The following is an 11,871-nucleotide window of genomic DNA, read 5'->3' as shown; positions in this document are numbered from 1 at the left end:
CACAGACGCGTTTCTGTAAACTTCGTGCAATTTTTCCAATCTGTGAAGTTGTTTTGTTGTGACCAAATCCGACTGTTTGACTGTTTTTCGTGACAAGAGGACACAATGTTGATGAGGACTCAATGTTTGCAAGTGTTTAGACTCCAAAAGTGTGTTGTTTGATGTAAAGTTGTTTTGCATACACTTGAAGACACAAAAGACACAATGTTTTGTTGTTTGGTCTTGAATGTTTGAATGTTTAACATAAGACAAGCACAATTCTTATGGCTGGCCAAGACAATAGTTGTTGATCCCACATAGGGTTTTACCCCCGAGGCTACGCTATTCAGAGCGAATACTTAGATGCTTGACCTCATTGGCTCCACCCTCGGCACTCACTTCTCGGGTCAGCCAAGCATCAGTCCCCATGAAAACTCCCCATGGCGAACTTTGTATCTCTACTAAGAACCGTATGTGTGTGGGCCGCTACCAGAGGTCCGACCTCCTGCCCCAACAACTAGAAGGATTTGGGCTTCTAAAACAAAAAGGTGCTAGTAAGGGCATCCGCTCGTGTGGCCATACATGCGGCACTTTCAGCTCTGTAAATACAGAAGGCTCCCAGCCGGTAGGGGTTACGCCCTACAAATGATCAAATAAATTTGATCAAACGGGTTTATGGGGAGACATAGTGTCGGTATGAACTAATCAGCACACGTTATTCATAGTTTTCACCATGAATACATTTGATTATAGTGGTTCGGATGAGGTGGGTTTTCCTCGCTACCACTTGGGTCGTTCTCTTCTCACTAGTAGTCCTAATGACCACACGAGAAGACAGGCCCTCTAAAGATAAACAAAAAGAGCCTATTGCTCAAGACACAAAAGACAATGATTCAATTTTAGTGCACCAATGGAAGTGTTTGCTAATCTATGAAAACAAGGCACACAACAAAATTTCAAAACCCTAGCCAAGGACCTGCAACACAATTTGTTAGTAGTTTGGGTTGTTTCAAATGATCACCCCTTCCTGCAAGCACACAAGTTAGGTAAATTTTAGAAACCCAAAAGACTTTGTGAAAGAGGGGCCTTCAACAAAAACGTTTTGCTTCCAAGACAAGCTGCACAAAATTAGTTAGCTAGATCTGAAAGGGTTAGTCCAAAAATAAACCAGATCTGAAACCCTAAGTGCGAAATCTGAAAATTGAATCCATGAATATTTGAAAATTTCAGAACAGTAAAAACATAGACGCTTTTACCCCAGACACAGACGCGTCTGTATGACACAGACGCGGTTCTGTGACTCACAGACGCGGCCAAAAATCACAGACGCCCCTCTCTGGCACAGACGCGAGCAGAAACAACACAGACGCGCTTATGAAACACAAACGCCCCTGTCTGAACCCTGCAAAATAAAAATTGTCAAAAACACAGACGCGACTACCGATTCTGCAGACGCTCCTGAAAATCAGAGACGCGATCCGAAAGTTCGCAGACGCGGAAAAGCCTAAAATGTCGTCGAAAAATGTCCGATCTGCAACTTCAAAACGCAAAATCTGCAACAAAAAAGGTTAAATGCAAAGGGACAAGAGTCCCACCGGGCGTGCCAAAATGTGTATGGTGAAAATGGATAACAATAATAACAATATTGAAAGGCTAAATGAATCCAACCACAAAACCCTAGCCTAACAACAACAAAGATCCACCATAACATATGAAGATTACCTAAGACAATGCAAATCACATGAAATCACAAAGATTATACCATCACATGTCCAATAGGGTTTGGATCTCCATTCTTCCTATCTCCATTGATCTTGCTTGATATATTTGCTCTCAGATTTTTATGTGCACAAGAGCTCAACAAAGAACAGAATGTGGTTGCAAGTAGGATCGTAGTGTAGCCAATTGATCAAGTTGTTAGGGTTAGATAATGAAGAAGGCATCTCCTTAAATAGAAGACACAATAAGAAATGGAGGGATAAGATTGAGAGGTGTAAAAAGGAGGTCGGCTATGATTAGAGGGTAGGTAGAGGAAATAATAAAATAATGAAAGGGGTAGGTAGTGTATGAATTAAGAGATGAATGACATGTGTCATGTGTAGAAAAGGCTAATGAATTGATTAAATAAATAAAGATTTATTTAATTAATAGAAGAAGTAGGATAATTAAATAAATAAAATATTTATTTAATTTAGGACAATGATAATTTAAATAAATAAATGTATTTATTTAAATGAGAAATAAGGCTAGAAGAGGGTAAATGAATTAATTAAATAAATAAGGATTTATTTAATTAATAAAAGAATTAGGCTTAGATAATTAATTAAATAAAATATTTATTTAATTAGACATGACAATTTTAGGTGTCTACACCACCAAATTAGGATTAAGGAGGGTGATGAATAGAAAACAACATTCAAGACAACAGAAGGTCTTTATAAATGGCTTGTAATGCCATTTGGCTTATCTAATGCTCCAAGCACCTTCATGAGACTCATAAATGAGGCGATGAAGGACTTTATAGGTGAATTTGTGGTGGTATATTTAGATGATATTCTCATTTTCAGTAAGGATAGGGTAGATTATGTTAACCATTTGCAAATTGTGCTACAAAGATTGTATGAAAGAGAAGCTAACCATGAACTTGGACAAGTGTGAATTTGTTAAGAAGGAGTTGGTTTACCTTGGGTTTGTGTTGTCACAAGGAAACCTCAAGATGGATCCTAGAAAGGTTGAAGCCATAGTAAATTGGCCTACTCCTAAGTCAGCAACAGAGGTGAGAAGCTTCCATGGACTAGCTCGGTATTATAGGAAGTTCATTAGGCAATTCAGTGCTATATGTGCACCAATGTTGGACACTATTAGAGGTGTAATGAAGGCAAAGTTTCAATGGAATGAACAAGCAAATAGAGGTTTTGAAACCTTGAAAGAGAAGATAGCTACTCAACTGGTGTTGGTGTTGCCTAGTTCTGAGAAACTCTTCACAGTGGAATGTGATGCAAGCAATGTTGCAGTAGGTGTTGTCCTAAGACAAGAAGAAAGACCAGTAGCTTTCCATAGTGAAAAGCTAAGTGATACAAAGAGGAAATACTCCTCATATGACCTAGAATTATATGCTTTAGTGCAGATTTTAAGGAAGTGGAGACACTATCTCCTTCCTAAGGAATTTGTAGTCTACACAGACAATCAAGCTTTAAGCTTTCTAAACTCACAAGACAAACTCAGTCACAAAGACATGAAGTGGGTAGAGTATATGTAATCCTACACATTCACCATCAAGCACAAAAAGGTCAATTAAACCGGGTTGTTGATGCATTGAGCAGAAGACTTTTGACAGTCCAAGAAATTCAGTTAAGGAGCATAGGTGTTGACAGTTTTAGAGACCTATACCCAGATGATAAAGACTTCTCAAATGCCTACAAGGTATGCAAAGAGTATCAAAATCATTTTCATAGTGAGTATTCAGATTTTACCTTGCAAGATGGGTTATTGTTTAGAGGAGGAGAACTTTGTGTGCCTAGAGGGTCAATGAGAAAAAATCTCATACAAGGGAAGCATAATGGTAGTCTTAGTGGTCATTTTGGAGTCAACAAGACTCAAGAGTTGGTTCAGAGGTATTACTATTGACCTAGGATGAATTGAGATGTTAAGAAGTATGTGGAAACTTGCATTGTGTGTCAAAAGGCCAAGGGCACTTCTTCAAATGCTGATTTATACCAACCTCTTCCCATACCAAATAGAACTTGGGAGTGCATTAGTATGGATTTTGTAGTAGGTTTACCAAGGACAAAGCAGGGATTTGACAACATTTATGTCATAGTGGACAGATTTAGTAAGATGACCCACTTTGTACCTTGCAAGACTACTCATGATGCATGTCATATAGCTCATTTGTTCTTCAAGGAAGTGATAAGGATACATGGTTTACCCATGAGCATTGTTTCAGATAGGGACTCAAAGTTCATGAGTCATTTTTGGAAGACACTTTGGCAAAAGCTTGGCACCAACCTATCTTTTGGATCAGCCTACCATCCACAAACAAATGGGCAGGCCGAAGTGGTTAATAGGAGCCTAGGAAACTAATTAAGGTGCCTTACCAAGGAGTATGGTCAGACATGGGATCAAGTCTTATCACAAACTGAATATGCTTACAATGACACAATAAATAGAACCACTGGCAAGAGTCCTTTTGAGGTGGTCTATGGTCTTCACCCAAGGGGTATATTGGAGCTAAGGGATTTAGGGAATGCAACAACAAGGAGTGGATATGCTGATGATTTTGCTCAGTCAATGAATGAAGTACATGAATCAGTCAAGCAAGCATTGATGGAGAACACAAGTAAGATCAAGCAAAAGGTAGACGAGAGAAGGAAAAACCTACAATTCCAAGTAGGTGATCTTGTCATGGTACATCTAAACAAAGCAAGACTACAACAAGGAGTACCTAATAAGTTGTAGATGAGAAGGTTGGGTCCATGTGGCATCCTAGCCAAGTATGGAGAAAATGCATACAAGGTGGACCTACCTAATGAAATAGGACTGTCACCGGTTTTCAACATAGCAGACTTAGTTGCTTACAAAGGGCCAATTCAAGGTTCAGAATGCAGTCACTCAGAGGTATCAAATGATGTAAATAACTTTCAAGTACCAGCAAGACCAAGTCCAAAGGCTGAAAAGGTATTAAGTTCAAGGATCACTAAGAATACAAGACACCAAATCTATTGGGAGCATCTCATCAAGTGGCAGGGTATATGTTGAAGCCACATAGGTGCTGGAGACAGAGTTCAAGAAGTTAGGCATTGATCAGAATCTAATCCCCAAAGAGGTGACTTAGTTTTCTTTTGTTTGGGAGAATGGTGTAGGAGCACCTAGGACTTAGGCTCATAGTCCTTCCATAATTTTGGCTTGTACTAACCTTAGCCAAGTCATGTTTCTAATAAGGAATCCAGGAGGGTCCAAGGTGTGTGTGTGATGTTTGATTTGGATCAAATGTAGGCGTAATTGAGTTGGTTTTCTTTCTAGGTTTGCATTTTGTGAGTAGGTGGTAGTTTGAGTAGGTAAATGGTCTTCTTGTTAGTCAAAAGAGGCATAAATTGGTATGAGAATTAGAGAGGTTTATAATAGCCTTAGGAATGTTCAAAAAGTCATGAGTAATGACTTGTAATAGGTTGTTTAAGTTGAAAAGACAAAATGTGAAAAGTTGTAAAAGTTGTCATGACAACTTTTGAAAGTTGTCATGACAACTTTGGTCCTAAAGAGCCTAGCAGTGGAGTTAGGGATAGAAAAATGCCCTAGGATTCCTCCACACGTGGGGAAGACTATTTAAACCTCCTCTTTCATAGTTACCAAGGTTGGAAGTTTGATTTTGTATGATTGACAATTTGAAACTACTCATTTTTGCATTGTTATCACTGTTTTTGTCTTATTTTGCATAGAATGTGAACACTAATGGATTGAATCCATTGATCCAGTTTTGGATTGTAGTTCTTTGGTGCTTTCTAGTGCTATTTGGTTCATTTTATGCTTTGTAGATAGGGTGTGTTAGTACTTTCACTATTTTGTTTCCAAACAACCAGTTTTGGCTTGTAAATAACAAATTCTTATAAAATGGTTGCCCCATAAAATCCCTCCGTGCTACCATCATAGATTATTGGGACATGGAAGACAACCCTATTTATAGTGTAAATATGTAGGGAGGAGTTCTGGAAGTGGAGTTCATCATGGTTAACATCTTGTTCTAGGCGAGTCCAGGAGCAACCCGACTAGAGAAGACAGGGTGAATATTGAATGCATAGTGCAGAGGTGACTACCAAACCTTAGCCAATCCATTTGGGATGATTCATGGGGTCCATACAGTGTTGGAGTAGCAAGGAGAAACCTTGACAAGTCATTTAGATGCCCATTTCACAAACTTGAACAGTCACTGCAGGTTAAAGGCCTAGAAACCCTAGCAAACCCTCATTTTTGGGTTAGGGCATTGTACGGTGAGTTGGAAGAATAAAACCAACAAAATATCTTAGGTTTAGGTGAGTGATTGAAGAAAAGTAAAACTCTTTGCAAGGTCTTTTGGACCATAAAACCAAAAACCCTCAAAAACCAGATTTAGGAGGCCTAATTGAGGCTCATCCTTGTAGCCCTATTTCTAGGCAATTTCATGAAATCGGTAAGAGAGATGAAGATTGCACAACCTCAAGTGGACCTAGTTGGATTGATTCCATGGTAAACACCACCTCCACACCTCTGCAATGACTCACAACAACATGGGGGTGAAAAGTGAGAAATTGACAAGTTGTTGTCATGATAGCAAGATTGAGCATATGGGAAACACATTGAAATGGTAGGGTTCTTAGTCAAACACTTGTTGCAAACACCTTGAGATTGGTAAGGAGAAAGTCCTAGCAGAGATTGGAAGGACTTAGAGGTATTGAAGCTTAGCTAAACCTGGCGAGGTTGGTGGAATTGAGCAACACCAACTAGGTGAAGTGTGAGCAAGCTAGGTAAACCCTATTAGTCATTCATTATCCTTAGGATTAAGTCATGTTTAGAATTAACACTTGAATACTAATAATCTCTCTCTCTCTCTCTCTCTCACACACACACACACACACACACACACACACACACACACACACACACACATTGCCCATTTCATATTGCTTTCACAAATGCCTGCAACTCCATCTAGATCTTCATTTTGAGAGTTGCCCATTGGTCTTCAATTTGGGACCTACATTACTAATACACATACATATATAGATAATTCCATTTAATCACTAATTTTATTCTACTATTAAAGTAATTTAAAAATTGTCAATATCTAGTCACCCTTGGTCTATTGGTAATGTTGAATAACTTACAAATAGTCCATTAGAGATCAAGTCTTACCTCAATTTTTTTAATGGGATAGATATCCATCATATGTTGGGTCTTAATTAAAATATATGGTTATTCATAAAATCAATTCTACATATAATAATAACAATATTTGTCGTGTATTTGTGTGGTGTACCTGTTATACCTGTTCCTGCAACACAAAACACTCAATAAATCATTGCAAGCATGGTTAGTAGATTAAATCAACGAAATGAAAAATCATAGCTAATCGACTTATTGCCTCCTAGTAAATGCGAGTATGAAAAATGCTCTCAGATCGGATTATGCAAAATTCAGTGACTTGACTACACTTAGATGGAGGATTTGAATACTGAAAATGCATGATCTAGCAAGAATAGCATGATTAAGCTATATGAATTCATGATTGATCTAGAAAATGAACTATAATGAAGATGCAATTAAGTTAAAATGAGCATGATAACATTGTTAAGAAATGATAACCTAGAAGCTAGATGCCTATAGTAACAATGCTTAAGCTACGAATGAGATGGGATCCATATTACTCAAAATGAGGTCTATTTATAGGATTTTCCAAGGCTAGGGGTGAGTTGGCATGAATCAACAGTTGAGATTGATTTGAAGATATCAATGGTTAAATTGGAGGAAGTTGGCAAAGGGGGTTGGATTAAAGGGAACACTTAGTGACAAGTGTCACAAAGGTTCTAGAAGATGTTGGATGAAAGGGGACAAGGTGGTAGGTAGAATGGGTTAGGTTTAGGAGTGGTAGAAGTTAGGAGAATTTGAATTTAAAAATTCAAATATTAGGAAAATGGCTAATTAATCTCAACAACTCATGATTTGATTTGTTTTAATTAATTAGGGGATTAGAAGAAATGATTTTGATGGGGGGAATTAATTAATTTGAATTAATTAATTAAAGGAGTGCAATGAAATGAACCTATTTAATAAATCCTTAGATTTATTAATAAGTAGATGAAAGAGAGATTTAATCAAATTGCTTAGTGAATTTAATTAAATTGGGGAGGAGAGATTAATTAAATAATTGCTTATTTAATTAATTATCTTCAGACCATTTTTAGGTGTATACAATATCTAGTCACCTTTGGTCTGTTGGTAATGTTGAATGGCTTACAAATAGTCCATTAGAGATCAAGTCTTACCTCAAGAAAATTTTATGAGATAGATTTCCATCATAAGTTGGGTCTTAATTGAAATATATGATTATTCATAAAATCAATGCTACATGTACTAAATTTGATATTATATGATGATTATCTACCCAACAAAAACAAAAAGTAAAATAAAATTTGATATTATAAAACATTTATCTTCTCAACTTACAAAATTAAAAAACTTATAAAAACTCTTAAAATTTTAAATCTTATATTAGAATCTTACATAAGATAAATTTAATAGAATTATCTAACTTAAACTCTCAACCAAAATCAACAATAATCAAATACTTTTAACTCTTAACCAAAATCAACAATAATCAAATACTTTTAACTCTTAACCAAAATCAACAATAATCAAATTTTACCTATTAACCAATATCAACAATAATTGACATTAAGGAAAATATTCTAAATCTAACATATGAAGATTCTTATCCTCCTGATTTCAAAACATGTTATCCTCCCAATAAAGAAAACTACTGTGTGTTAAATTGACTGCATAACATTTAACTAGCGACGAATTTAGAAAAAATTGAAAAATAATCGACACTACCGAAGATTCTCTCGCAGTCCTTTGTGGAACACAAACCGGTAGATATTATTCCCTGAACCATTTTTAACTAAACTGTTTAAAAATCACGAAAATTAAGGCCTCACACTAAAAGCTGTCAAATTCAAGGCTCAAGATATTTTATCCTTCAAATCAAATCAGCTGGAAAATATCTTCCTCTGGAGCGTTTTTTCTCCTTATTATAATCAGTGTTGGTCTTCTCCGCTACGTCAGTGGATTATCCCAGTCAAGTGACTATCGACCTGAAGTCTTGGGAGCCCGGAGTGTAGGTGGTGAAGAGATTCTTTTGCAGCAATGGCGAGTGAAGCAGCTAACAGGAGAATTCACCAGATTGCATGCCATCTTATTGCCAATACAGAAGCCGGAGGCGATGGCGTGTTTGCTTCGGTAGGTCTTATCCCCTTCATAGCTTCATTTGAGTTTGTTTAATGGAAGGTGATTTCATTTAGTGGATTAATTACAGTGCGATGGTTCCTCTTTAAATTTATTCGGGTAAATATTTTATCACTGGGAAGGGATATTGCGTTGAACCTCCAAGGGTTTGAGCTATGACCCTAGAGAATTTAGGGAAACTGCTGTTTGTTGTGTTATTTTATTATGCTGAATTGTTTAGTCAGAAGATTCCAGCCCTTTAAATATATCCCTCACTTTTAGTTGGCGTGACTTATTTTTTTGGGCTGTTTAGACAGAAGATTCCTGCCTTTTAAATATGGCCCTCACTTTTGGTTGGTTTGACTTCTTTTCTTGAGCTGTACATTTGAAATTATTTATGTATTTTTAATTATAGATTTTATAAACTTTTTTGGCTGAATACCTTTGGGCTCCGAAGCCACTTTCGATTAATGGTATCTCTTCCATCAAAGTCACCTGCGACTTGGATCTGGCATGTCTGTTGGAAATTGGGGAAATTCACACCCAGCTATTTGGATGTGTTTAAGTCTAGTGGCCGTTATTAGAGTTGCTTTGCATTATACTATGTGTATCTAGCAAACGCTCGAGACCGTCCATCGAGGCAGTTTTATTGTCTATGATTGTTTTCCTTCTCTATTGGAAAACAAGTTTTCTGCTTTTATTCTAAGCGTTCTGGCCACGCGGCCTTCATTTGCTCGATCTGCAATATTTGGTCTTGAAGTTCATGTTTTTTTTAAATTTAGAAAATATGTAGAATGCATGTGTTGCAGAGATTCAAGCTGTCACTGCAAAACTGGATTGCAGGCAACACCTTAAGCTTCTACCTAAATGGGGCCACGAGCTTGCTGTTTATGAACCAAAATTGGCAGTTAAGAGTAGAAAACCTGTCTTTGTTCTACAGCATTTCAGTCTGAAACATAACTTACATTGAGAAAATAATATTAATGATCTAGAGCCTATACTTAATTCAATGCTATCAAGGTCTTGGGCCATCACACCACGATATGCCTATACTTAATTCAATGCTATCAAGGTCTTGGGCCATCACACCACGATATCAATGGAGGTGACTTGATTGAAAGAAAAAGTTTAAATGGGATTTGATATCTGCATAAGAAAACTTTCAGGTGTCTTCTCCTACTTATAAAAGTGGCATTAGAAAGTTACTAGGGGGTTTATAAAGTATAAACTGGATGGAAAGAGAGTTGTCATTTTAAAGCAGATGAATAAGGTTAGGCTAACTCCAGTGCAGATGCGTATGAAGGGAGCAATTGTTTCTTTTTGAGCAAGTGAGTGAAGTGCAAGCTGAGTAATTTATCATTGCTTGGATGATTAAATTCAGAGTATGAATGAGAATGTAGGAAATCCGGATAAGGAACTCTGATAATTAATGAAATTTGGAAACATACTTTTAATCTCATTGTTCAAATGAGATGCACAATCTTATATGCACACTGTGAGGCTGGGGCTGCAAATTGATGAACGGTAATATGGGAAGAACCATAATACTATAAATTCTTGTCTATAAGCCTTGCAGAAGACATTACAATTCCGAAGAAGCTTAGCAAAGTATCTAGTGTGTCTCTGTATTATTTATGTAAGGTTCTAATGTAGTTAACATCAATGATCACATATCCATGCAAGAATTAAGGTGGTTAGCATCAGATGGTATAATTGTGGTTGAGCATTCAATGTTGTTTTAAGTAGTAACATAAAATATTTGAAAATTACGAAGCCCAACTCAGGGCACCAACTAATCTCTGTCTAAATAACAGTTCTAGAATAAGATTTCAAAATTACCTATAAGAGTCTATCTACCTGCCTATATAAGAACATTCCATTCTAGTACAATCCAAACCTAATAAAAAGACACCAAGGCTAAATAATTAAACTGCTTATCATCTGATAACACTGTATGCTTTAAATAGGCCCTTGTACAATTGCTCTTTATAATCCTGCTAAATTGGCAGTCAAGTAGAAAACCTGTCTTTGTTCTACATATAGCATGTTGCAGACCCTGATAATGCACAAAGTTATTAGCAGCTCATAAACTTGAATATTATAACAGCAGCTAGTGGACGAAGCATTATGAGGTTCTGGAGCAAATCCACAGAAATCTAATGTTCAAATTTTCTGAATTGCTCTAAGAGGACAGCCATCAACTGTGCTCTTAACGACTGCCTTATTCCTCAAATCAAGCTTTGTTAATTGTTAGATTATTTGATTGCTCACACCTACAGCTGGCAGAAATTTGTTACAACTGAAGGACTGCAATCCATTACTTACAACAAGTTCTTGGGGAAGAGTTAGCTGAACAGTCTGTGCTAGGATTGTTCTTACCTCAAGACTGATGCAAACCCGTCTTTCTAAATGTTTACCATTCTTTGAAGGCTTTACTATACCACAGAGCAGCTTGTCATGACTATCAATTTTGTGTGGCTGATAAAGTTTATTAAGAGGTGCTAAATTAGCGGGAGCATGAAGAACAGCATCAACAACTGCATTCACAACCCTCAAGTTGGGATTAATACCTTCATTACTCTCATAACAAGAGGGTGAACCAAAAACATTTAGATCTTCACTTTTTCTTACTTGGTGTCTAGGTAGATCTTCCTTTGATAGCTAGTGGTGAAGAAAAGAGCCTACCCTTAGGTTGCTTATAATGCTACAACTCTAAAATGATGAGGTGTCTTATGTCAACCTTGGGTGTTGTTGGTGTCTGTTTTATTATCTACCAAACATTTAGAATAAAGTACCCAAAGATAATTTATATTCTCTTGAAAAATCACTGTGTATGCTAAGATTGCTAGAAGATCATATGGTGATTCCAATGTTTCTTTTGTCAGGTCTTGACGTGTGGGTAAGCTCAATGGGTGTTGT

At 36.8% G+C, this 11,871-nt stretch overlaps 1 protein-coding gene across 1 annotated transcript in view; it reads left to right on the top strand.

Moving 5' to 3' along the window:
• The first annotated feature begins 8,608 nt into the window (after nucleotides 1-8,608).
• LOC131076019 (uncharacterized) overlaps nucleotides 8,609-11,871 on the top strand; it is a 67,278-nt gene continuing 64,015 nt past the window's right edge. Inside the window, exon 1 of the mRNA XM_058013030.2 lies at nucleotides 8,609-8,967. Coding sequence (XP_057869013.1) covers nucleotides 8,875-8,967 — 93 coding nt within the window. The 5' untranslated portion in view covers nucleotides 8,609-8,874. The remainder of the gene's footprint in view (nucleotides 8,968-11,871) is intronic.

This window comes from Cryptomeria japonica, chromosome 3 (genome assembly GCF_030272615.1).
Source record: "Cryptomeria japonica chromosome 3, Sugi_1.0, whole genome shotgun sequence".
Classification (NCBI taxonomy): domain Eukaryota; kingdom Viridiplantae; phylum Streptophyta; class Pinopsida; order Cupressales; family Cupressaceae; genus Cryptomeria; species Cryptomeria japonica.
Note: the sequence above shows the minus strand (reverse complement) of the source record. Positions and strands in the feature narration are given on the sequence as shown.